The 25,000-nt window shown below is 42.6% G+C and overlaps 1 protein-coding gene across 2 annotated transcripts in view; it reads right to left on the bottom strand.

Annotated features, from left to right (window-relative positions):
- Window positions 1-25,000, bottom strand: part of LOC115117482 (plasma membrane calcium-transporting ATPase 1-like) — a 192,441-nt gene that overhangs the window by 35,274 nt on the left and 132,167 nt on the right. For both annotated transcript variants that reach the window (XM_065002770.1, XM_065002765.1), the window contains exons 17-21: window positions 24,964-25,000; window positions 24,543-24,756; window positions 19,849-20,060; window positions 15,393-15,500; window positions 1,209-1,391 (exon numbers count right to left, since the gene is read on the bottom strand). The exon at window positions 24,964-25,000 is cut by the window's right edge and continues 155 nt beyond it. In XM_065002770.1, coding sequence (XP_064858842.1) covers window positions 1,209-1,391; window positions 15,393-15,500; window positions 19,849-20,060; window positions 24,543-24,756; window positions 24,964-25,000 — 754 coding nt within the window. The remainder of the gene's footprint in view (window positions 1-1,208; window positions 1,392-15,392; window positions 15,501-19,848; window positions 20,061-24,542; window positions 24,757-24,963) is intronic.

Raw genomic sequence — 25,000 nt, 5'->3', positions numbered from 1 at the left:
TAGTTTGATATTTACAGACACAACCTAGTCATTCGTTCTTTATGTTCTGTTGCCTTGCCTGCTGGCAATGTTCTTATCCCTTGGTTGCTAACTAGCCAGCTAGCTACAGATAACACAGGCACAACCTCTGCAGCCAGAATAACAGCAAAATAGCTGTTTTCTATTGCCATTTCGAAAGATCCATAACAATGAGCTGATAATGGCCGATTTTTCCTGGCATAGCTAGAACAGTTTGCCTTCTCATCAGGACACTCATCAACACGGACTGTTAATTGCAAGGAGATCACATTGCATATAAAACACTAGGGTAGAAGATATTTAAATAGTTTGTTGTTAGCAAACCTTCCAATATGACAACCAAATTCTAAAACATCAGTTGCTGAAAACATCTGGAGAAACTAAAAACATGTGGGAGGATTTTACAGCTTTAGTGGCAGAGGGGACCAGAGAAAACCATGTTCATCACTCACCACGTTAGATCATCAGATGCTTCAAAAAAAAGATGTCTATGCAAAAACAAATCAACGTTTTTTTCGTTATTGTGTGGTTTGTGTGGTTGTTGGTTTAGATTTCTGTAACTTTCTGTAGCAAGAACGGTCTGCATGTGTAGGCGGATACTGCGTCACGATTTCAAGGTGTCTCGATATCTTTTCCAATTAACCCAATATATTTTCCAACTGTCCTGTTATCTGGTTTTAATGTCTATTCTAGAATGCCCTCCCAGCCAATCAGAAACGGCTAACCAACAATGCTGTGGTATAAACATAAACACATATACATATATACCAAGAAAAGCCCAGTAACAGTTATCAAAACAGTCAAGGTAAAAGAAAGAGGTCCTCTTCTTCTATTTGAAAGGACCACTACACCTAGAGAACAGACCGCTCCTCAAGAGGGGGTATCTCTGCTCTTATGGTCTTGAAGTCCTTCTGCAGGTCTTCTCCCCTGTTTACTTATTTTTTTCTGAAAAGCCTGAGGAGAGGGAGGAAGGGATGGATGGGGAGATGGGGGAGAGGGAGGGAGGGATAGAGAAAGGGAGAGGAGTACCCAACGCTCTCAACACCATTTAGATGTTCTTCTCCTCCTACAGTATACCTGTGAAACCCCTGGACAGGACTGGAAGAAAGCGAGGAAGATAGAGGGAGAGATGGGGGAACCTGCTAAGGCGAGAGCAGGTAATGGTATTTGAAGACCCCTCCAGTGCATACCTGAGTCTGGATGCGGTTGAGGCCCCTGAACCAGAGGACCTGACCCCTACGGAGCTCCATCTCAGCGTGGTCGATTTCATCGTCCCCCTCGTTCATCTCGTTTTCGGGGACATCCTCCTTATGGGTTCCGTGGCCAGCCTCCTTTAGGAACTTCAGGTGGTGGGTGGGGATGGCTGAGATCAGCTGGAGGAGAGAGAGACACCATGAGGAGCTTTCTATATCTTTTTTTCATTTTTGTGGAGTGGTTGAAAAACAAGTTTTAATGACTCCAACCTAAGTGTATGTAAACTTCCGACTTCCACTGTGTGTTTAGTAATCATGAGGTCAGGGTTCTGTGGCTGAATATATATATATATATATGTATAGAACATTTCTGGGCAGAACTGAAAAAGAGTGTGCGAGCAAGGAGGCCTACAAACACCAGCTCTGTCAGGAGCTCTGTCAGGAGGAATGGGCCAAAATTCACCCAATTTATTGTGGGAAGCTTGTGGAAGGCTACCCGAAAACGTTTGACCCAAGTTAAACAATTTAAAAGGCAATGCTAACAAATACTAATTGAGTGTATGTAAACTTCTGACCCGCTGGGAATGTGATGAAAGAAATAAAAGCTGAAATAAATCATTCTCTCTACAATTATTCTGACATTTCACATTCTTAAAATAAAGTGGTGATCCTAACTGACCTAAAACAGGGAATTTTTACCATGATTAAATGTCAGGAATTGTAAAAAAAACTGAGTGTAAATGCATTTGGCTAAGGTGTATGTAAACTTCCGACTTCAATAATATATATTACACACAAACACTATATGACCAAAAGTATGTAGACACTTCTTGTCGAACATCTCATTATAAAATCATGAGGTCAGGGTTCTGTGGCTGAACTAGCCGAATTCACTCATTTGAAGGGGTATCCACATATAAAGGTTAGTGGATTTGGCTATTTCAGCCACACCCGTTGTTGACAGGTGTATAAAATTGAGCACACAGCCATGCAATCTCCATAGACAAACAATGACAGTAGAATAGGGAGGACCTTTTATACCATCATAAGAAGGTTTATGTCCATTCTAGTATTCATAATTCTATGTCTGCAGTACACTATTAAAGAGCTCTGACCTGAAATGAACACCTCATCTGATATATATGTAAAAGCGCCAGTGGTTTTTTCTCACATAATATTTCTTGGCAGGCTATTACAGGCATTAATAACTCTTCATGTGAACTTATGTCGGTTCACTAACTCATAATTCAATTAAATTCATGGTTTGAAATTAATTAATTCAGTCCACGCCCTGTAGTTCTATCAGTGATTAGTTCACCTCATCAATTCTCTTCAGGATCTGAAGTGAATACAGAGATCTTATCAAATGACTATAATTCTATGGTGTTGAATAGAGATACATATTCATGACTATTGAATGGTTCTATTTAATTATGTGGGGGCCAATCAGTTTTTCCTCATGTGAATGTTTCTAAGGCCTGGATTGGCTGAGCAGAGAGTTGACAAACCAGAATGCTCCAACACTGAACCCAACGAACTGAGGTTACATACCAAATCTCACACTATTCCCTATATAGTGCACCACATAGAGAGGGAACAGAGTGCCATTTGGGATGCATCCTGAAATAAATTGAGGTGTACCTTTCCTCAGGGTGGACGTATAGATACTATGGTAATGTGGGGCTGTGTGTATGTTAGGTTCTCTTGTCTGCATTTCGAACACGGTACACCTATGTAATGCTTTAGCAGTAGCTAATGGGGAACCTAATAAAACAATACTACTAATTAACTTAGTTACCTCTGAAATATTATGCTTTCAAAAACTCCCATATACACAGGCAAGCACACACACACACAGCTCTGCAGTATACTATTTTAAAGAGCTCTGACCTGAAATGAACACCTCGTCTGATCTATATGTAAAAGTGCCAGTGTTTTTTTCCTCCTATCATATTTCTTGGCAGGCATTAATAACTCTTCATTTGAACCTATAATCGGTTCACTAACTCATCATTCAATTCATGGATTGAAATGAGTTAATTCAGTCCATGCCCTCTAGTTGGCCCAGTGATTCGTTTGCCTTATGAATTCCCTTCAGGATCTGAAGTTAATGCAAGGTCATTTCTCAGGCCCAGACTAAAGTCAGGGTTGAACACAGAGATCCTATTAAATGCCTGTAATCCTATGGTGTTGCGAGCATGGAGATTCACACACGTTATTTATCAATAACTGCTGTCTAATATTAAAGTAGTCTCCTGGTATTGCTCGCCTGAGGTAGAGTACCTCATGATGAGCTGTAGACCACACTATCTACCAAGAGAGTTTTCAGCAATATTTTTCGTAGCCGTCTATTTACCACCACAAACCGATGCTGGCACTAAGAACTCACTCAACGAGCTGTATAAGGTCATAAGCACAACACACCCCCATTCACATAGACGGGGCTGTAGTGGAGCGATTTGGCATGGGTCCCCAGATCCTCAAAAAGATATACAGCTGCACCATCGAGGGCATCCTGACCGGTTGCTTCATCGCCTGGTATGGAAACTGCTCGGCATGCGATCGTAAGGCCCAGTACATGCGAATGGCCCAGTACATCACTGGGGCCAAGCTTCCTACCATCCAGGACCTATATACTAGGCGTGTCTGAGGAAGGCCCAATTTTTTCAAAGACTCCAGTCACCCAAGTCATAGACTGTTCTCTCTGTTCCCGCACGGAAACCAGTACCGGAGCGCCAAGACTACTGAACAATTAATCAGATAGCCAGCGGGACTATTTGAATTGACATCCCCCCCTTTGTTTTTACACCGCTGCTACTCACCATTTATTACCTATGCATAGTCACTTTACCCCTACCTACATTTATATATTACCTCAACTAACCTGTACCCCTGCATATTGACTCGGTACCGGTACCCCCTGTACATTATTGTAATTATATATTTTTTCTTAACTCAATTTTCTTAAAACTGCATTGTTGGTTAACGACTTGTAAGTAAGCATTCCACGGTATTCGGCACATTTGACAAATACAATTTTAACTGATTTGAGGACTTTCCATTTAATAGTTCTTCTTAATTCTGTTTGCCAGTTTTTCCTCATGTGACTCTTACGAAGACCTGGATTGGCTAAGCAGACAGTTGCCTAACCAGCATGCCCCAGCACTAAACCCAACAGACTGAGGCTGCAGCCCAAATATCACCCCATGCCCTATATAGTGCATTGGATAAAACAAACTGTGTTGTCGGGAGAAGGATGGTAAACTCCCTTGCTGTACTATTCCTTGGGGTGGAGGTATAGATACTGATGTGTGTGTGTTATGTTCTCGTCTGCATTTCACACATGTGACACTTATGTAACAAGTAATGATGACTCAGATTCATTTAGTCACCTCTGAATGGTTATGCTGTCAAAGACACCCACACACACAACCGCACACACACTCACTGGAGGCCATCATCCTAGATGTAATGTTATAGGTTGATACAGGGAGACTGACAGTAGCTTGTTCTACCTGGTTTATAGAGATCTCTATCAATTCAATTCAATTCAACGGGCTTTATTCGCATGTGAAACAAAATCAGCAAAAAAAAATCCCTTTTTCAGGACCATGTCTTTCAAATATAATTTGTGAAATATCCAAATAACTTCACAGATCTTCATTGTAAAGGGTTTAAACACTGTTTCCCATGCTTGTTCAATGAACCATAGACAATTAATAAACATGCACCTGTGGAACGGTTGTTAAGACACAGTTATGAAAACTTAGGAAACTAAAGAGGCCTTTCTACTGACTCTGAAAAACACCAAAAGAAATATGCCCAGGGTCCCTGCTCATCTGCGTGAATGTGCCTTAGGCATGCTGCAAGGAGGCAAAGAGGCCAGGGCAGTAAATTGCAATGTCCATATTGTGAGATGCCTAAGACAGAGCTACAGGGAGACAGGACGGGCAGTTGATCGTCCTCGCAGTGGCAGACTACGTGTAACACCTGCACAGGATCGGTACATCCGAACATCACACCTGCGGGACAGGTACAGGATGGCAACAACAACTGCCCGAGTTACACCAGGAACGCACAATCCCTCCATCAGTGCTCAGACTGTCCACAATAGGCTGAGAGAGGCTGGACTGAGGTCTTGTAGGCCTGTTGTATGTAAGGCAGGTCCTCACCAGACATCACCAGCAACTACGTCGCCTATGGGCACAAACCCACCGTCGCTGGACCAGACAGGACTGGCAAAAAGTGCGCTTCACTGACGAGTCGTGGTTTTGTCTCACCGGGGGTGATGGTCAGATTTGCGTTTTTAGTCAAAGGAATTAGCGTTAGCGGCCTGTACTCTGGAGCGGGATAGATTTAGAGGTGGAGGGTCCGTCATGGTCTGGGGCGGTGTGTCACAGCATCATCGGACTGAGCTTGTTGTCATTGCAGGCAATCTTAACACTGTGCGTTACAGGGAAGACATCCTCCTCCCTCACGTGGTACCCTTCCTGCAGGCTCATCCTGACATGACGCTCCAGCATGACAATGCCACCAGCCATATTGTTCATTCTGTACGTGATTTCCTGCAAGACAGGAATGTCAGTGTTTTGCCATGGCCAGTGAAGAGCCCGGATCTCAATCTCATTGAGCACGTCTGGGACCTGTTGGATCAGAGGTTGAGGGCTATGACCATTCCCCCCAGAAATGTCTGGGAACTTGCAGGTGCTTTGGTGGAAGAGTTAGGTAACATCTAACAGCAAGAACTGGAAAATCTGGTGCAGTCCATGAGGAGGAGATGCACTGCGGTACTTAATGCAGCTGGTGGCCACACCAGATACTGATTGTTACTTTTGATTTTGATCCCCCCCCCTTGTTCTGGGACAGATTATTCAATTTCTGTTAGTCACATGTCTGTGGAACCTGTTCAGTTTATGTCTCAGTTGTTGAATCTTACTATGTTCATACAAATATTTACACATGTTAAATTTGCTGAAAATAGGAACGCGAAGCCACTTTAATAATGGGAATTGATGGGAAATGATGTAAATATATCACTAGCCATATCACTAGCCACTTTAAACAATGCTACCTTATATAATGTTACTTACCCTACATTATTCATCTCATATGCATACGTATATACTGTACTCTACATCATCGACTGCATCCTTATGTAATACATGTATCACTAGCCACTTTAACTATGCCACTTTGTTTACTTTGTCTACATACTCATCTCATATGTATATACTGTACTCGATACCATCTACTGTATGCTGCTCTGTACCATCACTCATTCATATATCCTTATGTACATATTCTTTATCCCCTTACACTGTGTATAAGACAGTAGTTTTGGAATTGTTAGTTAGATTACTTGTTGGTTATCACTGCATTGTCGGAACTAGAAGCACAAGCATTTCGCTACACTCGCATTAACATCTGCTAACCATGTGTATGTGACAAATCAAATTTGATTTGATTTGATTTGAAAATAAACGCAGTTGACAGTGAGAGGACATTTGTTTGTTGTTGCTGAGTTTATGTTAACATTGCCAATGCCAGTGAGGTAGATAATAAACAAAAGTGAGAAAAAAATGAACAGTAAACATTACACTCTCAGAAGTTCCAAAGGAATAAAAACATTTCAAATGTTATATTATGTATATATACAGTATTGTAACAATGTGCAAATGGTTAAATAAATAAACAGAAATATGGGTTGTATTTACAGTGGTTGTTCTTCACAGGTTGCCCTTTTCTTGTGGCAACAGGTCACAAATATTGCTGCTGTGATGGCACACCGTGGTATTTCACCCAGTAGATATGGGAGTTTATCAAAATAGTGTTTGTTTTTTAATTCTTCGTGGGATCTGTGTAATCTGAGGGAAATATGTGCCTCTAATATGGTAATACATTTGGCAGGAGGTTAGGAAGTGCAGCTCAGTTTCCACCTCATTTTGTGGGCAGTGTGCACATAGCCTGTCTTCTCTTGAGAGCCAGGTCTGCCTACAGTGGCCTTTCTCAATAGCAAGGCTATGCTCACTGAGTCTGTACATAGTGTTACGTTCCCCAGTTTATGTGTTGTAGTTTGTGTTTGTGCATGTGTTTATTTCAGGAAATGGCTTCCGGAAATCCCTTAAGCAGCTGATTGGTCGACTCCAGGGCTAATTGGAGAGCTGACTCCGCCCCCTCGTCAAGACAGCTGTCTCCAATTACCCATTCCATCTGAAGATATATAAATGCCAGTGTTCTGTTCAGGAGAGAGAGCTTTTTGTAGAGAGATTTTCTGAGATCTTTTTGTAGAGAGATTTTGCTAGAGATTTTGATAGAGGTTGATTTTGCTGAGAGTTGGTATATTTAATGAGTTTGTTGCTCAGATAGAGCTTATTTGATGTCGTTTGTTAGTTTGTTTGAAAATTGTTTAATATTCTGTTTCATTTGTTCCCAGGGGGGGAGAAGGGGAAGGCACCTTGGGAGTGCTTAGGCAAGAGGCCCGCGGGCATACATATACCCGTAGCATATTCGCTGTCTAGGCACACTAGGTAAGACCTGGGCGGACCACCCCCTGTATTTTGGTTAGGGCACCAGGTGGTGCTAAATTAGGTAAGTAGTGGGTAGGCAGGTAAGATGGGAGAGGGGGAGGGGGGGGGGGGCTTTGAGATTTACTTTCTTTGCTTTGGTTCCGTCCAGCCCCTTTTCCCCATATTACCGTGTAAAGGAATAAAGTCCTTGTAAACGGTACCACATTCTGTCTGTTGTCATCCTTACTCGCACCTACAGTCCATACCTTTTTCACTTCACGGAGAGTTTAGTTGTAGCAGGGTGTCGCGTTCCCTCTTCATAGAGGCGTGCGTAACAATAGTTAAAGCTTTCCTTAAGTTTGGGTCAGTCACGGTGGTCAGGTATTCTGTCACTGTGTACTCTCTGTTTAGGGCCATTCTTGGTTGGCATTCTAGTTTGATTTATTTTTTTGTGAAATCTGTCCAATGTGTCAAGTAATTATCTTTTTGTTTTCTCATGATTTGGTTGGGTCTAATTGTGTTGCTGTCCTGGGGCACTGTGGGGTCGGTTTGTGCTTGTGAGCAGAGCTACAGGACGAGCTTGCTTAAGGGACTCTTCTCCAGGTTAATCTTTCTGTAGGTGATGGCTTTGTTATGGAAAGTTTGGGAATCGCTTCATTTTTAGGTGGTTGTATTTAATGGGTGTTTTTTGGATTTGGATAATTAGCAGGTATCTGCCTAATTCTGCTCTGCATGCATTATTTGGTGTTTTACGTTGTACACAGAGGATAATTTTGCAGAATTCTGAATAGTCTCAATTTGGTGTTTGTCCCATTTTGTGAATTCTTGGTTGGCGAGTGGACCCCAGACCTCACAACCATAAAGGGCAATGGGTTCTATAACTGATTCTCAAGTATTTTTAGATAAATTTCAACATAGCAATTAGGATCTATGTTCCTTTTGTTGGCATAGAAGGCCCTTCTTGCCTTGTCTCAGATCGTTCACAGCTTTGTGGAAGTTACCTGTGGTACTGATGTTTAGGCCAAGGTATGTATAGTTTTTTGTGTGCTCTAGGGCAACAGTGTCTAGATGGAATTTGTATTTGTGGTCCTGGCGACTGGACCTTTTTTGGAACACCATTATTTTGGTCTTACTGAGATTTACTGTCAGGGCCCAGGTCTGGCAGAAGATCTAGTTGCTGCTGTAGGCCCTCCTTGGTTGGTGACAGAAGTACCAGATCATCAGCAAACAGTAGACATTTGACTTTTAGATTCTATTAGGGTGGACCCAGGTGCTGCAGACTGTTCTAGTGCCCTCACAAATTTGTTGATACATATGTTGAAGGGGGTAGGGCTCAAGCTGCAACCCTGTCTCACCCCACAGCCCTGTGGAAAGAAATGTGTTTTTTGCTTTAGACTTGTTGTTTGTGTACATGGATATCATAATGTCGTATGTTTTTCCCCCGACACTATTCCATCAACTTGAATAGCAGACACTCATGCCAAATTGAGTCAAAGGCTTTTTTGAAATCAACAAAGCACGAGAAGACATTGCCTTTGTTTTGGTTTGTTTGGTTGTTTGTCAATTAGGGTGTGCAGGGTGAATACATGGTCTGTCACACGATAATTTGGTAAAAAGCCAATTGGACATTTATTCAGTATATTGTTTTCCCTGAGGAAATGTACAAATCTGCTGTCAATGACAATGAAGAGGCTTTTCCCAAGGTTGCTGTTGACGCATATCCCACAGTAGTTATTGGGGTCAAATTTGTCTCCACTTTTGTGGATTGGGGTGATCAGTTCTTGGTTCCAAATATTGGGGAAGATGCCAGAGCTAAGGATGATGTTAAAGAATTTAAGTAAAGCCAATTGGAATTTGTTGTCTGTATATTTCATAGTTATTTGAGGATACCATCAACACCACAGACCTTTTTGGGTTGGAGATTTTTTATTTTGTCTTGTAGTTCATTCAAGGTAATTGGAGTTAGTGTTTTCCAATTTTCCCAGCAGTGGTTATGGTCTATGGATTCTTCAATTACATTGAGCTGATTTCTGATGTGCTGTTCCTTCTTTTTCCGTAGTGTGTTTCTGTATTGTTTTAGTGATTCACCCTAGTGAAGGCGTAGACTCAGGATTTATGTTTTTGGTTGGACAGGTTTCTCAATTTAGTTTTTTTGGGGGGTTTTGCATTCTTCATCAAACCATTTGTCATTGTTGATCATTTTCTTCGGTTTTCTGTTTGAAATGTTTAGATTTGATAGGGAAGCGGAGAGGTCAAATATACTGTTTAGATTTTCTACTGCCAAGTTTACACCTTCACTATTACAGTGGAATGTTTAGTCCCTAGAAGTTGTCTAAAAGTGATTGAATTTGATGTTGCCTAATTGTTTTTTGGTAGGTTTCCACTACATTCCTTCCATCTATAGCATTTCGTAATATTACTCAGTTCCTTTGGCTATGATGCCTCATGATTGAGTATTCTGTTCAAGTAGACTGATTCTGCTCTGATCTGATAGGGTTTCAGTGGGCTGACTGTGAATGCTCTGGGAGACTCTGGGATGAGGTCAGTGGTAAAGTAGTCTACAGTACTACTGCCAAGAGATGAGCTATAGGTGTACCTACCATAGGAGTCCCCTCAAAGCCTAACATTGACTATGTACATACCCAGCGTGCGACAGAGCTGCAGAGCTGCAGGAGTTGTGATCTGTTTTTGTGGTCATAGTTGTGCCTAGGGGGGCACATGGTAGAGGGAATGCTGTCATCTCCAGGCACGTGTTTGTCCCCCTGTGTGCTGAGGGTGTCAGGTTGTTGTATGGTTTTGGCATTTAGGTTGCCACAAACTAGTACATGTCCCCGGTGCTGGAAATTATTAATGTCCCTCTCCAGGATGGAGAAGCTGTCTTCATTAAAGTATGGGGATTCTAGTACACAGTCGTGACCAAATGTTTTGAGAATGACACAAATATACATTTTCACAAAGTCTGCTGCCTCAGTGTCTTTAGATATTTGTGCCAGATGTTACTATGGAATACTGAAATGAAATGCTTGTAATTATACAAGTGTCAAAGGCTATTATTGACAATTACATGAAGTTGATGCAAAGAGTCAATATTTGCAGTGTTGACCCTTCTTTTTCAAGACCTGTGCAATCCGCCCTGGCATGCTATCAATTAACTTCTGGGCCACACACTGATGGCAGCCCATTCTTGCATAATCAATGCTTGGAGTTTGTCAGAATTTGTGGGTTTTTGTTTGTCCAGCCGCCTCTTGAGGATTGACCACAAGTTCTCAAAGGGATTAAGGTCTGGGGAGTTTCCTTGGCCATGGACCCAAAATATTGATGTTTTGTTCCCCGAGCCACTTAGTTATCACTTTTGCCTTATGGCAAGGTGCTCCATCATGCTGGAAAAGGCATTATTCGTCACCAAACTGTTCCTGGATGGTTGGGAGAAGTTGCTCTCGGAGGATGTGTTGGTACCATTCTTTATTCATGGCTGTGTTCTTAGGCAAAATTGTGAGTGAGTCCACTCCCTTGGCTTAGAAGCAACCCCACACATGAATGGTCTCTGGATGCTTTACTGTTGGCATGACACAGGACTGATGGTAGCGCTCACCTTGTCTTCTCCGGACAAGCTTTTTTCCGGATGCCCCAAACAATCGGAAAGCGGATTCAGAGAAAATGACTTCACCCCAGTCCTCAGCAGTACCTTTTGCAAAATATCAGTCAATCCCTGATGTTTTTTTTGCTGCCCTTCTTGACACCATGCCATCCTCCTCAAGTCTTTGCCTCACTGTGCGTGCAGATGCACTCACACCTGCCTGCTGCCAGTCCTGAGCAAGCTCTGTACTGGTGGTGCCCCGAGCCCGCAGCTTAATCAAATTTAGGAGACGGTCCTGGCGCTCGCTGGACATTCTTGGGCGCCCTGAAGCCTTCTTCACAACAATTGAACCGCTCTCCATGAAGTTCTTGAGCCGATAAATGGTTGATTTAGGTGCAATCTTACTGTCAGCAATATCCTTGCCTGTGAAGCCCTTTTTGTGCAAAGCAATGAGGGCGGCAGCGTAGCCTAGTGGTTAGAGCGTTGGACTAGTAACCGGAAGGTTGCAAGTTCAAACCCCCGAGCTGACAAGGTCGTTCTGCCCCTGAACAGGCAGTTAACCCACTGTTCCCAGGCCGTCATTGAAAATAAGAATGTGTTCTTAACTGACTTGCCTGGTTAAATAAAGGTAAAATAAAAAAATAAATTAAAATGATGTTGGCACGTAACCATAGATGACCGAGAAAGAACAATGATTCCAAGCACCACCCTCCGTTTGAAGCTTCCAGTCTGTTGTTCGAACTCAATCAGCATGATAGCGTGATCTCAAGCCTTGTCCTCGTCAATACTCACACCTTTGTTAACAAGAGGATCACTGACGTGGCAGGGCTGAAATGTTTTTGGGGATTCAGTTCATTTGCATGGCAAATAGGGACTTCACAATTAATTACAATTCCTCTGATCACTCTTCATAACATTCTGGAGTATATGCAAATTGCCATCATACAAACTGAGGCAGCAGACTTGGTGAAAATTAAAATTTGTGTCATTCTTAACTTTTGGCCACAACTGTAGGTAGCACACGGGAGGACATTTTTCTCTGTTAAGATCATTTCCTTTTGAATTTTTAGCAAAATGTAAAATGTTCCTGTTTTGATTACTTTAATAGAGTGAGTTAAGTCTGATCTATACTAAATTAGCATACCCCCTGAGTCCCCTCCCTGTTTCACACCTGGTAGTTTGGTGGATTAGACTACCAGCTCTCTGTACCCTAGAGGGCAACCAGTGGGTCAGTCTCCTCTATACCATGTTTCTAGTAGGATGAGAATGTCTGTATTTCTGATTTCTTTGGTGAAGTCTGGGTTCCTGCTCTTTAGGCCAAAGGCAGATGACTTCAGGCCTTGGATATTCCAATAAGAGATAGTGAAGGCTTTGTGTTCCATAAAGTGTCCAATGTTGTTGGTCGTGTAGTTTGGCCTCAGGCCAGTAAGTGTGAGCAGAGCCTGCTGAGAATCTGGGAAGTGCCATTGGCTTGGGCTAGTGTAAGAGTGGGGGTTGGGCCTGTTTTCCTGCTCATGGCCAGGTCGTATGTGTGATTTGCTGGTCTGGGTGTGGTGTCTATTGATCTGTTGCTCCTGTGTAAAGTGTTGGGGCTGCGTTTGAGAGTGATGTCCTTTAGGGTCCGGGTGAAGGTGGGCACTGCTGCCTTGTATAGGTGGACCTGGTCATAAAGGCTGTTCAAGTCCAGGGTGGAGTGGTGGGCCAGGAAACTATTTGTTTTTGAGGCACGGTCACAGGAAATACTTGCGTTTACCCGCTGTATGGTAGCAGGGTGTGCGTTGGGGAAGTAGAAGAAGCTTTTTCTATCACTCCCTTGAGTACTGTGGCCACCATTTCCTGCTGTGTTCTCAGGTTGTTTGTGCCTGTGTGTATTATTTTGTGGCTGGTTGACCCTAGTTGGACCTCAAACAGCTGGTCAAGGGCGCGCTGGGTGTTTGAACACCAGAGTTTAGACACTGTGTTTGGGAAAATGTTTTTTTCATGTATACATTTTCCATTTGAGTACAATCTGTGTCTTGTGTATGTCCTTAGTGGGTGTGGGGGGGTTGTCAGAAGGGCTCTCAGGGTGGTGGGATCCCCTGGACTTGGGGTTCTTCATTTGTCTGTCCTGCTGTGCTGTCGACATGGTCAGGGTCTGCGGTGGACTGTTCTGCTGTGGTATCAAGACTTTTGTCGGGAGCTGAGGTGGGCTGTTCTGCTGGCTTCTCTGCAGGGGTGGCCACCTCTCTAATGGGTTGTTCTCTGTCACACGACATCACCCTCACCAGCAGTCTGATCCTTTCCTCTAGTGCTCTGTTCTTCTTCTGCTCCTGCTCTTTCTCTTGTAGATGTTGTCTCACTACAGTCCAGAGTGCAGATATGTCTCTCCAGCTCTCCAGGTCTAGTTAAGGGGGTGTTGTTGTGCTGGACTGTTGTCTGGGTCTGTGCTGACTGGGGTGTAATCACCTGCTGTTCTAGCTCCACCTGCCTTACCTCCAGCTGAGTGAATTTATCCCTCATTTCAACGAGGAGTAGTATTCTGTGCTGGGAAGTTGACTTTCCGCTTAGGGTTGCTCGTCTGTGGGGTTATATAATGAAGAGGTCTGGTCTGACCTGCTCGGGGTGGGTGTATCTTTCTCAAGGTAGAGCTTCTCCTGCTGAGCTATTTCTTTGATTAGGTGAAAGTCCAACTGAAACTGTTTGGGGTTGCTCTGTACCAATACTGTTCCAGACTTATTTATAGATTTATATTAGCTGACTCAGAGTCCTCGTTGTCTAGTATCCTGAGTTTCCACCCATCGGTAACACCCCCCTCTTAACAGTATGTTAATATAGCACTGTGTCGTGGAAGATAAGGTTGCTTATGTTCAAATTTGTATAAAAGTCTCTCTTGATTTTCCATAAGAAGCTTCATTTTTCACTCTTTTTGTGTCTTATTATTCTTTACATACAGAGGGTACTGCATTTGAATTACCTCTAAACAGCAGGAGGGTGCTTCTAAGGCCTTGGTTGGGGCTCTCCTGCCATTGCTGGGCTCACGGGCTTTGACACCTTTCGTTTCACACGCCGTGCTAATTGAAGCTGTATCTCTATGTCCGAGCAAGCCTGGTAGTTTTAGCATTCAGGCCTTATCAAGTCAAATATATCACTGTGTATTGTAATGTATTTTTCTTCTGGCTTTAGAAAGTTAAAAATAGCTTCAGACTAAGCATTATTCGCTCAGTTCCAGGTTGCATGGTGTTTTCAGGTTTCGGTTTGTTTGACAAAGCATTTGCTGTTTATCTTGGAAATAATAATCCTTGGGTGTAAGAAGCATTCCGGGTAATTCATTAAAAATCCTACAATGTGGTTTTCTGTATTTTTTTTCCTCATTTTGTCGGTCATAGTTTAAGTGTACCTATGATGAAAATTACAGGCCTCTCCCATCTTTTTAAGTGGGAAAACTTGCACAATTGGTGGCTGACTAAATACTTATTTGCCCCACTGTATGTCCCTGCCAAAAAAATCCATCTATTTTTTTAAACATACTGAAAAAAGTGGCAGCTCACGACCTGTCTCGCTCTCTACCTCCTACCTGAACTCAGACAACTGGCTGTGTGGGGAAGCTAATCTTTGAGGGTGTGTTACCTGTCAATACACCATATGAGATCTCTTTCTCTGTATGTATGCCTGTGAGTGTGTGCAGGCAAGTGTAGGATTTTATGTTTTTCAACGTGTGTGTGTGTGTGTGCAGAGAGAGAAGTGTATGTGCATGGGTCTTTGAACGTGTGTGTTTGTGTGTGTAGTCGTAGAGGGAGTATCGTGCTGGGTTCTCGTCCTCTGGGGTGCGGGTAAATGTGGGCAGTGCTGATTTTATAATGAGCCAGTGCTCATTACCACGGTGACTGTTGTGATGGTAACCATGGAACATGATTGCTTTGTATTCCAGAACCCGTCTTAGCGTAGCAACAGTTCCCTGACACCTACTGTACCAGCTGCATCACACACGCACACACACCACAGCCATGCACACACATACACACAAATGCGCACCACAGCTACGCACGCACACCCAAGCAAGGAGCTGAAGAGATTTTACATCTGTGTGTGTGTGAGAAAGTGAGTGTTTGTGTGTCTTACCTGTCCCCAAAGCAGCTCTCCCACTCCGATGAACACACACCAGAGCCACTGGTCGATGGTCAGGGCGGTGCAGGAGAAGGGCTTCCCTCCAACCTGGACAATGACAATCTGAAACAGAGCCACAGAATGAGTACCTCTAGAATCAAGTAGCAAAACACCACACTAACGAAGATGGGTTTCCGGCAGGTCTCGACTTTCCCGGCGACTTGCCCAGTGGCCGTAAGGCCCTCTAAAAAATGTTGTCTATGGGGCCAAAGTGGCCACTGTGTCCTATTCTGAAGCACTTCTAACTCACATGGCGCCCTCAGATATCTCAATTCTTATTAGCTAATGCCTGTCACCTGATCGGGTACATCATAAAGGCATCGCAGCTCTGAAGTAGGCTTCAAGTGAAGATGGACACATCGGATGCAATGGCGCACATCGTTATCGAATATTGAAGAGGTTAGAAGAACTGTCCACATGTTCTTTTCGTCAGCCAACAAGATGAGTAACGAAGAGCAAAAGCACTACCTATGGCAATCTACTATCCCCCATAGTACAAAAGTTGACCTATTCTATTGGTCAGCTTCTTCTTCGGTGCAAGAAATATTCCAAACATACTCTGGGTCAGTTGTGGGATGATAGATCCCAAATTAATACAACCACTATACATCAAAAACACTTTTGAAAGCAATGAGGCTGATGCAACAGATCAGAACATTTAGCTTAAAATGTTGATCAACTATTAGGCATTCTTCACATTATAAACACAGCAACGTGCACACAGCAGTAGGCTATAAGCGTGAATATCCCAAAATGCAATTAAAAAGAAAACACCCTTCTCAAAAGTGCACTGAAAATGCGATCGGTTTCATATGACAGAGATTAAAATATCCTTCAGAAATGTAGAAAGAGGTAAGATCTAAAGACGCTATAAAAATAAATACTCTTTATATATATATATAACTCCCTGTCAGTTGTTGATCCTAAAGAAGCCTGAAGAAGGTACAGTGATGCAGAAACGATGGTGTTTTACTCAATAAATGACTGGGAGTTATATATACACTACCTTTCAAAAGTTTGAGGTCACTTAGAAATGTCCTTGTTTTCCATGAAAACATACATGAAATTAGTTGCAAAATGAATAGGAAATATATAGTCAAGAGGTTGACAAGATTATAAATAATGAATTTAATTGAAATATTAATTCTGTCCTTCAAACTTTGCAATCGTCAAAGAATCCTCCATTTGCAGCAATTACAGCCTTGCAGACCTTTGGCTTCTAGTTGTCAATTTGTTGAGGTAATCTGAAGAGATTTCACCCCAGGCTTCCTGAAGCACCTCCCACAAGTTGGATTGGCTTGATGGGCACTTCTTACGTACCATACGGTCAAGCTGCTCCCACAACAGCTCAATAGGGTTGAGATCCGGTCTCACGAATGTTCTTCTTTCAACACCTCAAACTTCGATTAGTCTGCCCATAACACTTTCTTCCAACCTTCCTCTGTCCAGTGTCTGTGCTCTTTTGCCCATCTTATTGGGCAGTCTGAAATAAGGCTTTTTCTTTGCAACTCTGCCTAGAAGGCCAGCATCCCGGAGTCGCCTCTTCACTGTTGACATTGAGACTGGTGTTTTGCGGGCACTATTTAATGTCTGTTTCTCAAACTAGACACTCTCACGTACTTGTCCTCTTGCTCAGTTGTGCACACATTGGTGCATTCTTAGTGACGTCTTGTATGTGTACCATACGGTTAAACATGGACTCAGCCACAACAGCACCGACTGTCTTGTTAAGCTCAACGGTGCTTTGTTTCATGACTCAAATGTTGTGAAGAAGATGCACTTGGGAAGAACAAAATTTGAGATGATTACAATGAATGTTTTAGGACCAAAGACTGTGCAAGATATTTTGGATGATCTGTACCCGACCGAAGGTGAGCCGGTGTATTTCTCAGTGATGCATCAAACAAGGGAAACCGGAACATATTTCCAGTGTGCGTGAGATTTCTCTGTGTCTGATGGAGCACAGTGCAAGTTACTTGACTTTTATGAGACAGTGATGAAACTGCAAATGGCAAACATCAAGATCTGATGAACTGTCTGGAAATGCCAACTTTAGAGGAAGTCCAAAAGTTCAAAATGAAGATGCTTCAGCAGAAACAGGGCAGCTTTTTTGGATACCAGAGCAAGCAGCGGAGGGACAAACAATTGCCAGCACAAAGGTCCAAGCAGCAACAGGACTTTGTGAAGTTCTATGACACTGTCATTACATACATTGACAAGTGGTTTGACTTCTCACCAGAAAATGTCATGTTGAAACTGAAACTGACCAGCCTCTATGAGGAGCTCTCCTTCACTAACCTGGAGCAGGTGGTGGTTGCCCTCAAAATGACAGACAGTCAGTATGGACCAACTCTATGAGGAGCTCTCCTTCACTAACCTGGAGCAGGTGGTGGTTGCCCTCAAAATGACAGACAGTCAGTATGGACCAACTCTATGAGGAGCTCTCCTTCACTAACCTGGAGCAGGTGGTGGTTGCCCTCAAAATGACAGACAGTCAGTATGGACCAACTCTATGAAGAGTGTTGTGCTAGCCGGGAGGAAATACAGAAAGCCAGACAGGATACCACAAAATCTACCAGTGAGAAGTGGGTGGCAGTTTACCAAAACCTAGGGAAAGCCAACTTGATCAACATGTTCAGGATTGTCTCATTTGTCTTCAGTGTGCCAGGCTCAAATGCCTTTGTAGAGAGGATTTTCTCTCTGATGACCATTAAATTGTCAGACTCAAGAAACAGATGCAGCACAGAGCTGATCAAAATTGTAATTCAAATATCGGTGAACTGTGACTTGTCGTGTAAGGACTTCTCTCTAGCTATACAAAAGGACAAAGGACTGCTTGAATCAGTCAAGAGCAGCAAAAAATATCCAAGGAAAAAGCAGACTTGGTGAGTGACTCATACCCCTCTTCCTTATTTTGAAATGGTTTTCTTTGTTGCTGTAAAGGTCCAAATTGTGATTTCTTTGATAATTTATTGAGGTTTATTCACATAAGTTTACATAATGATACAGTTTTAGAAAAGCTATACACTAAATGGAATATCATTTGTTTTTGCCTTTCCAATTGAATAAGACTATACAGTGTATATTCATTTACACAACACCATACCCCTGTGGCACCGTGCATTGGCACGCCACCTTTTGGCCCTTATTTGGTAGTGAGGAAGTTGGCAACCCTAAGTGCTTGATGCCATCTGTCAAGCATGGTGGAGGCAATGTGATGGGGGTGCTTTGGTGGTGGTAAAGTGGGAGATTTGTACAGGGTAAAAGGGATCTTGAAGAAGGAAGGCTATCACTCCATTTTGCAACGCCGTGCCATACCCTGTGGACGGCGCTTAATTGGAGCCAATTTCCTCCTACAACAGGACAATGACCCAAAGCACAGCTCCAAACTATGCAATAACTATTTAGGGAAGAAGCAGTCAGCTGGTATTCTGTCTATAATGGAGTGGCCAGCACAGTCACCGGATCTCAACCCTAATAAGCTGTTGTGGGAGCAGCTTGACTGTATGGTACACGTAAGAAGTGCCAATCCAACTTGTGGGAGGTGCTTCAGGAAGCATGGGGTGAAATTTCTTCAGATTACCTCAACAAATTGACAACTAGAATGCCAAAGGTCGCAAATGGAGGATCCTCCATTGCGGGGGTTCGATTACTGGAGGATTATTTAATGGAGGGTTATTTGACAAAAGCAAAGTTTGAAGGACACAATTATTATTTCAATTAAAAATCATTATTTATAACCTTGTCAAAGTCTTGAATATTTTTCCTATTCATTTTGCAACTCATTTCATGTATGGTTTCATGGAAAACAAAGACATTTCTAAGAGACCCCAAACTTTTGAACGGTAGTGTAAATGCTATCACCTACACTTTGACATGTAGACTAAATATGTACGTACATTAACATACACATGTGTTTTTTATTAACAGAATAGCTAGTATTTAATTGAAGGCTAAATGGCCTTGCCCATAAAATCATGAAATTCCAGGCCTGGGTTTACAGTGTGTGTGTGTGTGTGGACGTGATTAACTATTCTTGTGACATTTTGTTAGTCCACACGGGGTCAAATTATATTTCTAGGCGGTTTAGGGTTGAGATTAGAATTATTGTTAGGGTTAGAATTATGTTAAGGGTTAGGAGTTAGGGTTCAGTTTAGGTTTAGGGTTAAGTTTAGGTTTAGGGTTAAGTTTAGGTTTTGGGGTTAATGTTAGGGTTAAGGTTAGGGTAAGAGTACGAGTTAGGGTTAAGTTTAGGGTTAGGGTTAGGGAAAATATAATTTTAAATGAGACTGAATTGTGTGTCCCCACAAGGGTAGCTGTACAAGACTGTGTGTGATGTGTGTGTTTATGTGTGTGAGTTTATGTCTGTCTGTGTGTGTGTCTACAGTATGTACAGTATGTGTGTTTGTACCTGCAGGACGAAGGTTCCCAGGACCACACTACAGAATATGGGGTTACGGTAAATGGCCTCAAAAACGTTCCTCTCTCCGTGGATCTTCCTGGCATTGATCTCGTTGAACAGCTGCATCATGACAAACACGTTGAACACGATGGTGTAGTGCTCCGAGGGCGGCGAGTGGAGGGGCGCGTTGCGCCCACTGTCAATATTAAAGATGTTCTCTCCTGGGAGAGGGGGAAGAGCAAACAGGATAACAGTTATATGTGATGTTAAATCACCTTTTGTTTAAGCAAACATCTCTTTAATTTAGCATAATAAAAAAATCCCCATCAAAATCCGTCAGTTTAAGTTAGAGATATGTTTTTTGTTGTTGTATAGGCAGTGTCTCAATCATTACGTCCGCCAATGTCAGCCTTCTGCATCTACATCTGGAAAGTGGCAGAGCTACAGTGTCGTTTGTCAGACCAGGAGACATCCTGAAAATGTGTATTTTCACAAAAATGTCTGTAGCGTCCGAACGGTTTTGGACTACAAACAGATATGACCCCTCTATGGAAATATGAAACTCATGAACAAGGTGGTGTTCTCTGTTTTGCTCAACGGCCCTCACAAGTGTCACGCGACTCGTCTGAAGTCAGTACCACCGATCTACCGATCTGTAGCATCCGAACAGTTTGAGCTACACATTAATATGACCCATCTATGGAAAGATCGTACTTTCCGTTTTACTCTACGATCCCCACAAGTGACTCATCTGAAGGTAACACGGTACTGGGACAAAATATTAATGGAAGTGAAGAAGGGGCATTTCCACGTCAAAAGTGGAAATGTGCGTATAGACCACACCTATTCTGTCTACACAGTGGTCTGGGCTACAATTCAAGAGAGAGAACCAACTTTTGCCTGTTTTATTGATTTTCAGAAGGCTTTTGTCGAGGTGACGAGACCTCCTTGCTTATAGACTAATTAGAATGGGCTCTTTATCGGGCTCCAGTTGCCAGTGTTCAGGTCAATGATGAAGTTGCGGATATATTCCTGGGCATCTTGTTGTATGCTGATGACATAGTTCTCCTTGCCGAGACAGAAGATGACCTCCAGAATATGTTGAATATTGTTAATTTACGCTGTACTAACTGGAGACTAATGATAAATCAAGAAAAGACCTAGAATGTTCATTTTAGAATTGAAGGGTGTGCAGAGAAGTGCACAGAACTTTTGTTTTGGTACAACCCCATTATTCTAAACTGGGCTCTATAAATAACTTGGTTTCACTTTGGGTAAATGAGGGTTCCACTTTTCTGGGCTCCGTTATTTACTTAACAAATAAGGAATACTCAAAATGTGCACTTATAAATCATATCAATTGTAATTAAAATACAGCTGTAGAACAAAGTCAAAGATCAAACATACAACTGATGTCTCTCCTGAGTTCTGCAAAATAGGAAAAGTCCAAGTTGCTTTAAATATGCTTGCAGTCAACCCCTAGTGATGTAACTGTCTACATCAACACCTTCTACTCATGAGACCAAACCCATGCATATACAGTTATACAAACTTGCAGGAGAGAACAATAGTTCCAGTGTTTTCTAAGGGCTCAGCAGTAATTTTCCACTCCCGTAGTTGCTTTATAGTGGTACGTCTGACTTGTCTCTTACCTCTTTCACTCCCCTACAGGGTTCTGTGTCTATGAATCTCTTTTAGCCTTGACGTGCTTTCTCACAGACACCCTGTTTTGACAACATTAACTCAAACATCTCTCAGACCATTTCTTATAAGAAGCAAAGACTAGAAAATAACTGGGGAACAATATTAAACCTTATAATGCATATATACAGTTGAAGTCGGAAGTTTACATCCACCTTAGCCAAATACGTTTAAACTCAGTTTTTCACAATTCCTGACCTTTAATCCTCGTAAACATTCCCTGTCTTAGGTCAGTTAGGATCACCACTTTATTTTAAGAATGTGAAATGTCAGAATAATAGCTGATTCATTTCAGCTTTTATTTATTTAATCACATTCCCAGAAGTTTACATACACTCAAATAGTATTTGGTAGCATTGCCTTTAAATAGTTTAACTTGGGTCAAACGTTTCAGGTAGCCTTCACACAAGCTTCCCACAATAAGTTTGGTGAATTTTGGTCCATTCCTCCTGTCAGAGCTGGTGTAACTGAGTCAGGTTGGTAGGCCTCCTTGCTCACACACGCTTTTTCAGTTCTGCCCAGAAATGTTCTGTACAAAAATATAGTCAACTGGAGGTGTACCTGTGGATGTATTCCAAGGCCTACCTTCAAACCCATTGCCTCTTTGCTTGACATCATGGGAAAATCAAAAGAAATCAGCCAAGACCTCAGAAAAACAATTGTAGACCTCCACAAGTCTGGTTCATCCTGGGAGCAATTTCCAAACGTCTGAAGGTACCACGTTCAACTGTACAAACAATAGTACACAAGTATAAAGACCATGGGACCACGCAGCCATCATACCGGTCAGGAAGGAGACGTGTTCTGTCTCCTAGAGATGAACGTACTTTGGTGTGAAAAGTGCAAATATATCCAATAACAAAACCAAAGGACCTTGTGAAGATGCTGGAGGAAACAGGTACAAAAGTATCTATGTCCACAGTAAAACGAGTCCTATGTCGCCATAACCTGACATTGGCTAAAAGTAGAGACAGAGCTAGAAAATGGTATATCATACACTACAGTTGAGGAACAATGGGAAAGTAATTCTGCTTTGAAAGTTGATCAACTTTTAACCTCACTTTTGAGAAAATGTTTTAGTACAGCTACTGGAGCAGCCTTGTTTTGTCTACACCCATTCAGCATCGTTCACACCCTCTTAAGCTTTAGCCCCAACCATCTCTTTAAGGATTCACATGTGAGGACATGTACTAAACATGGAGTGCCAGAGTGCACTCTGGGTGTTCGTAAACCAGATTGCTAGATTTTCTGTTTGTAAATTCAGAGTGTTTCGCTCTCGGAGCGTTCAGAGCCACACTGGATGCTCTGGCCGAGGAGTAGGGTTGATCTAAGCGTTCTGACCTAACAACAGCAGTCAAGCACCCAAGCTAACTGGCTAATGTTGGCTAGCTTACTAGCTACTTCCAGACACAAATGAGAGAACACCTCACTCTGACCATTTTACCTGCCCTAGCAGAGCTGGTTAGGCTGTTTTTATGTTATCCAGAGCGTTGGTGACTGCAACTGTGCTGCTGGCAACAATTTAATTCAGCTTTTTTGCCAACACTTACTGATACCGGTCATATTCAACGGGTGTTGAGCGTTCATAGATTAGTCAGTTATTCTGCACACTGGCACACAGACACGCATGCTCTGAAATCAGAGTAGAAAGACAGAGTGAATTCACCAGATAAGTTTATCGACAGTTGTCGCAGTGACATCAGGAATATTCTATAGAAATTGTTACTTGAATAGTGGAGTTTAGACATGTAGCTAGCTAGCAAGCTAAACAATTAACCATAATCCCATCTCATAATGTTGCTACCCTGAATCTGCAAGTAGCTAACCAACCAGGTTCATTGTTAGCTAGCTAATATTAGGCTATAACTAGCAATGCAAATTGCTCTGAGATACGAATAACATTACTACACAGATCATAAATGTAATGTTAGCTAGCGAGACAGACAGATAACATTAGCTAGCAAGCTAACAGTACACTTTAACTCGAAATGAAAACGAGTTTCTGACAAAATTAAAAACATGTAATATTTGAAAATGTAGCTAGCTAGACTATCTAACCCGTATACATGGATGGATGCTTCTCCCTCTATGTCACGGATGCCATGGTTGCCCTTAGTTTGAAGATGTAATCCTGAGAGAAGTGTTTAATAAAACAGCCTTCTGTGTGTTCTCTTTTCGACTCCGTTTACATATCTCCTTTGCTATCATACTCTAATTCCACTGATTTCAAAACTCAGTCCTCCAGAAACTGTAGAGCAACACTTATGCAGTTCTACTACATATCTTTCAAAAAAGCCACATTAGAAAGTAAATATGTTTTTTTCCTCACAATTTTATTTTATTTGCTAAAAACCCTTTCTCAATTATTCATTATGGTGTATTGTGTGTAGACTGCTAAGGATTTTTATTTATTTAACCGATTTTAGAATAAGGATGTCACAAAATGTGGAAAAAGTGAAGGGGTCTGAAAAACTTCCAAAGGCACTGTATTTTCTTAACCCCATGTGGTCTAACCCGGTTTTCCAGTGTGGTCTTAACCCTGTGTGTTCCAGTGTGGTCTTAACCCTGTGTGTTCCAGTGTGGTCTTAACCCTGTGTGTTCCAGTGTGGTCTTAACCCCATGTGTTCCAGTGTGGTCTTAACCCCGTGTGTTCCAGTGTGGTCTTAACCCCGTGTGTTCCAGTGTGGTCTTAACCCCGTGTGTTCCAGTGTGGTCTTAACCCCATGTGTTCCAGTGTGGTCTTAACCCCGTGTGTTCCAGTGTGGTCTTAACTCTGTGTGTTCCAGTTCGGTCTAACTCTGTTTGTTCCAGTTCGGTCTAACTCGGTTTGTTCCAGTTCGGTCTAACTCGGTTTGTTCCAGTTCGGTCTAACTCGGTTTGTTCCAGTTCGGTCTAACTCTGTTTGTTCCAGTTCGGTCTAACTCTATTTGTTCCAGTTCGTTCTAACTCTGTTTGTTCCAGTTCGGTCTAACTCTGTTTGTGCCAGTGTGTGATGGTCTCACCAGCGAACAGGAGGGTGAAGATGATTGTGAGCTGGTAGACGGCATGACCCAGGATGTTCTTCATCATGGTGCGAGAGATTAGGGGCTTGTTGCGGCCGTACGGCTTCCTCAGCAACAGGGACTCAGTGGGGGGCTCGGTGGCTAGGGCCAGGGAAGCCAGGGTGTCCATGATCAGGTTAACCCACAACATCTGCACCGCTTTCAGAGGAGAGTCCTGGAGAGAGAAGGGGGGGTGGGGGGTAAGCGTGATGCACCCTTAAGCAACGTACTTAACCCTAATTGCTCCTGTAAATCTGGATAAGAGCGTCTGCTAAATGATTCAACTATAAAATAGATAGAAACGGGACGGTAGAGAGATAGAGAAAGATTGGAGTGGGAGAAAATGAAAGCATCCCCATGTTAACTTTGGTGCGTGTGTTACCTGTGTGATGCAGGCGCCAGTGAAGGCCACGATGACG

The sequence above is a fragment of the Oncorhynchus nerka genome, linkage group LG2 (genome assembly GCF_034236695.1).
Source record: "Oncorhynchus nerka isolate Pitt River linkage group LG2, Oner_Uvic_2.0, whole genome shotgun sequence".
Taxonomy (NCBI): domain Eukaryota; kingdom Metazoa; phylum Chordata; class Actinopteri; order Salmoniformes; family Salmonidae; genus Oncorhynchus; species Oncorhynchus nerka.
The sequence above is the reverse complement of the archived record's forward strand: the minus strand, read 5'-3'. Positions and strand labels throughout refer to the sequence as shown.